General features: G+C 28.6%; 1 protein-coding gene across 1 annotated transcript; it reads right to left on the bottom strand.

Moving 5' to 3' along the window:
- Window positions 1-874: 874 nt before the first annotated feature.
- LOC149059744 (uncharacterized) lies at window positions 875-4,762 on the bottom strand. Its single transcript, XM_089217018.1, has 3 exons — window positions 4,546-4,762; window positions 1,753-1,915; window positions 875-1,579 (listed from the first exon to the last, which is right to left on the bottom strand). The coding sequence occupies exons 1-3, from the start codon at window positions 4,718-4,720 to the stop codon at window positions 1,006-1,008; spliced, it is 912 nt and encodes a 303-aa protein (XP_089073144.1). The 5' UTR covers window positions 4,721-4,762; the 3' UTR covers window positions 875-1,005.
- Window positions 4,763-5,357: the final 595 nt, after the last annotated feature.

Here is a 5,357-nt window from a genome sequence, read left to right as displayed (position 1 = left end):
TGCAATAACTACAAATTAAGCTATCCTATATTACAGTTTTTAAAATCTATATATTGGTGCATACATTTAGGTAAGCAGTAACTTTAAAAAAAAAAATAGTTCGAATGGTTACGCGCGGTTATTGAAAATAATACCGCGGCGTTTACGTGTGTGTATTAATATTATATTGACGCGATCCGTCATGGTCAAACGATCATCAAATAATAACCGTCGCTCCCGAGACCAGATTGAGTTAAATAGTGTTAAATAGTGGTTCAACCGCCAGATTACCGTTCACATATGCGCGGTCAAACCGCGTGCGGTTATACCAAAGTATTGGGTGATTGAAAAATTATTATATTTTAAAACTTAGTAATCTGAGTGTCTTCACGTAAGGTTGTTTGTACAGTATTGTAATATTTGCTATCCGCACAATATGGAAATAAACCACGAACGATTAGTTCAGGTTTTGTGTGTAGCAGAAGCACTTGGTGTGCTACAAGATCCTGTGCAAAGGCCACATAGACAACACTGGGTTCACCCAATGAATGATGAGAGGGAAACAAGCGGACGATTTTCAAAGTTTTATAACGATATAAGATTATATCCAGAAAAGTTTTTCTTATATTATCGGATGTCAATCAAATCATTTGACGAATTACTTAAAAAAGTACGTGACGATATATCAAAGAGACATACACCTTGGCGGAAACCTTTAAGTGCAGAGGAAAGATTAACCATTACACTCAGGTAAATCAATTTTATAAATTGGATACATATATTACTATATTTATTTATTATAAGTATTAATTAAATTAAATATGAATAAATATAAAAATAAAAATGACATAGGTAGTATTATTATAGTATTATATACATAGTCGTATTCTACTAACTAAAAATCCAAAATATTTAAATCAAATATAATAATAATATCATGGTAATATTATGGTACTGTTAAGTAAAAATGTATGACAAAAAAAAAAATTAGAACTTCTATACTTAAATCTATTATAAAAACATAATTTATTCTTGATCGTTTGGAGAATAATTTTGACTATGAGGGTAATTTAAATAATCATACTTTGTCTGTGGAAAAGTTAATCGTGGTGTATTAGGATCAGTAGGAGCACTTTGTGAAGGATAAAACGATTGTGTGACTGCAGGAGAAGTATAATAATGAGCAAGAGAATTATATGGATTTGGTATTATAGGATTAGTTTGATTAGTTTCAGATGAAACCTGCAGAGTATTACTATTCACCTCGAGATTTTTAAAAAACTGCAATACGTATAATTGAAAATCTAATTTCTGTGCATTATTTAATTTTTTTACGTATGGTAAAAAAGAATTGAGCATACTTTTATCTGGATCTGAATTTTCTGTTCTATGTAAAAACTGAAGCAGTTCTTGTTGAAAAGAACCATTGTTTTTATTCGGTTTTATTTTCTTGTTTTGCTTCGAATTTTCCGATGGTTGTTTTACACTTGACGAAGTTGATGGCTCACATTGTGTAGCATTATCGTCAACACTACTATTATTAGCCAAAGAATCATCGTTGCATACGTCTATTTCGTCTTCCTGCATACTACTGGTTGTCCTATAAATAAAATAAAATTATACCTTTCAAAAATATAAACTTAAATAAATATAACATAATATAACCACTCAATCCACAAATAGTACCTATCGTGGAGAACCAGGCTGATATTATATAATATGTTATAAAAATAATACTAAGAAAATATTGATTCATAATGTTTAGATACGTACTTTCTTTTATTTGAACAATTCTGTAAAAACGACAATGCCGCAATAAAAGCATATGGTTTTTTTTTCTGAGCTGCAGATCCACTTCTCACATTTTTTTCTTCGCTTATACTTTTTTTATAATTATCTTTTATATTCTTCCACTTCTTATCTCGAAGTTCTCTAACTGAAATTAAACACATTAATTGAAAACGAACAATAAAAATATAATTTATAAATGTCCAAATGTAGCCTTAAAAGTATTTGAGATCGATAAAATGTATATAAGAGTATATTGTATATTTGTATAACTTATATTGATTTTACAAAAATGTGTTTTTTTGTGTTTTTATTCACGGAAAGTTAAAAAAAAATGTTCTCGGTCAAAAACGTTGAAAATCTAATAAGTACTAAGATCCTATCCAGTTGTTTATATGGGTAATAGATCAAAAATATTAAAAAAAACATATTTACAATATTGTTTTATTGGTAAGCGTTTTAAGTTAGAATTTTTCCGAAAATCACCAAAATTGCGAACATTTTGTAGTTAGAAATTCATAAAATTATTTTTACCTATATCTAATATCAAGATTATATTAAATAATATATTAATTTTTTTTTTTAACGATATAAAACAAAGTATATAATATTAAGAAACATGCGGCTATTAAAGTAAATATTTACATAGTTAAAATGTGTAATTTAATTATTTTTATAGGTATCTATCAACTGGAATGACGTTTACTGCGTTACATTTTTAATTTAAAATAGGAAAAAGCAGTGGCGGCTCGTGGCTTGGACGACGGGACGATCGCACCCCCTACTAAAATTAATTAAAAGGAGAAAATTTATTTATTTTTTTAATTCTATAATTTAAAAAAAATAATTTTTATTAAGACCTAACTTAAATTTCTAGTATATTTTGTCGTATGCGAACATTAAATTTGTTTCCCTTAGATACCAGGAGCATATGGGTACGCTGGTACGCATGCATACACGAGCAGTGTCTGGACAACCGGCAGCGTCGTTCAGACGTAATTCTGAATACGTACATTATAACCGATGGCACCGCAGTCGTGTGCGTGCGGGTACGTTTTAGCTGCGAACTTATTGCGGGGTCTGGACGACCGGCAGCGTCGTCCATAAAGAAAAATATTAGTGTTTATTTTTAAAATTAACCGTATACGCTCGTTGTTATCGGTTGCTAATCGCTATTGCTATTGTCGTCATTGTCGATTATTATCTTGAAACATTTTTATTATTTATGACACTTTAATAATAAAATAATATATACATGTATACATGCGTGTACATTTGAACTGCGGTCTTATATACGCGTTTTTGACGACTGGTAGCGTCGTCCGTGATATAATTATATATATAATTATAATATTATTTTCATTTCTATTTTCTTCTGCGGCCTGCGCATGGATTTTATTCATAAAATAACTCTATAAATAAGTTATTTTTAAATTATATATTAATATACTATAATGATTTAAATGATTTGATAAATAAAATAATAAGGTTTATAGCAATGTGTATTGTGTTTCATTTTATTATTTTCATTATACTTAATTTGACAATTTGTTATATCTATGACTAGGGGGCAGGGCATTAATGTATTATATTTAAAGTCGCACCCCCATCACCAGAACCCACTATTGAACATTGGTTGGAAATATCAAATACATTTTATTCAAAACCCAATTTTCCCAACTGTATTGGTGCTGTAGATGAGAAACACATTCGTATACAAGATCCAAAAAACACAGGCTCACTCTTTTTTAATTACAAAAAATATTTTTCGATAATTTTAATGGCAGTAGTTGATGCCAATTTGAGTTTTATTTACATCGATGTAGGATCTTACTGTAGAAAATCAGATTCTAATATTTTTAAGGAAAGTTCTTTTGGAAAAAAATTGTATACGAATGCACTTAATATTCCTGGTCCTACACGTTTACCTAGTTCGCAAGGTTCACCACAGCCCTATGTTTTTGTAGGCGACGAGGCATTTGCCATTCACACAAATCTATTAAGGCCCTATCCACAACGAGGACTCAACGACGAACGTAGAATTTTTAATTACCGTTTGTCCAGAGCTAGACGCACTGTAGAATGTGCTTTTGGAGTACTTGCCAACAAATGGCGAGTATTACATACTACTATTTTAGTAAGTCCCGAATTTGTTGACGATATAGTAAAATCCTGTTGTGTTTTACATAACTTTGTCCGAAAAAGAGATGGATATCATTTTGAAGATATGGAAAGCGAATGCAACTTGGACGACATCGAGGTAAGAGGAACGGGTTCTCGGTCCAATGGAATTGAAATATGAGAAGCATATACTGAATATTTTGTACATGAAGGTGCCGTGCCATTTCAAAATCGTGTTCTTTAATCTGGTACTATATAGTTGGTATTTTAACATACAATTCATTTAAACTTCGGTTGTTCGTTATTACTTATATTTTTATTTTATAGCTTACAATTTTTATTACCTAAGCACTAATTATTATTACTAAATTATTTGATTGCTCAACATTATTATATTAATTAAATGTTCAAAATATTTTAATTATTAATCATTATAATAAGTACCATGGGAAGAAAAATAAAACAAATATTAATACATTTATTGCTGTATAATGTATAATATTTTTTATTTTAGTTATAGTTAAGTTGTTAAGTATAATATAATACGCGTTATTATATAAGGCAAGCACGCTTGCAATACGCAGGTTGGTAGTAATTTGTGGGACATCTATGTAAAATATTTAAATGTATAAAAACTTATATTAATATAATGATTACCATTTTCGTCTTTTTGGGTGTCCGATAGCTCATACCAGTTTCCAGTGTACATGGATTCTGCTACATTACGCCAACATGTATTTTTTACATTTTTGTCCATGTAATCTTTGCTTGCTATGCCCCATAGGCAAGGATTACTTTCGATCAACATAATAAATTTTTCTGTGTCGAACATTTTTAAACTATTATTTAACAAGTGTTTAAAACTCTTAAAACCACAAACATACACTACGAACAAGTGATGATGAATGAAAATAAGTAATAACCAAACCAAACCAATTCACCAAATACGAAGATGTAAAAATAAAATTTGTATAAATCCATAGCCAATAGAAATAACTATTATTTATAGTATAATAATAACAATTATATAATAGTCAATAACTATAGGTATATAATATTTTTGACGACCCAAAATTATTTAAAATTAATGAAATAATATAAATAACCAACAAAATTATACATACTTACGGGTAACACTGGTAATATAAACATGTACTATTATATACATATTATATTATTATATTTATTTATATAACATTATAGTAAGTACCTACCTATAATTTAATAATTAATAGTACCATATACTACATTTGACATGCTCGTAATGAAAAATTAATTATATCTAAGTAGTAAGTATATTATCTTTATTATGTGAGGTATTTTTAAATTTTATTATATTATTACATACTTACTTTATATACCAACATATTTCAATACGCTGTTCCAAAAGAAAATACACCAGATTTTCATGTATTTTATAATAGATTTGATAAAAAAAATTAAAATTATATTTTAAAACATCAGTTTTT

This window comes from Diuraphis noxia, unplaced genomic scaffold (genome assembly GCF_037042655.1).
Source record: "Diuraphis noxia isolate RWA-SAM2 unplaced genomic scaffold, SU_Dnox_SAM2 contig0001, whole genome shotgun sequence".
Classification (NCBI taxonomy): domain Eukaryota; kingdom Metazoa; phylum Arthropoda; class Insecta; order Hemiptera; family Aphididae; genus Diuraphis; species Diuraphis noxia.
The sequence above is the reverse complement of the archived record's forward strand: the minus strand, read 5'-3'. Positions and strand labels throughout refer to the sequence as shown.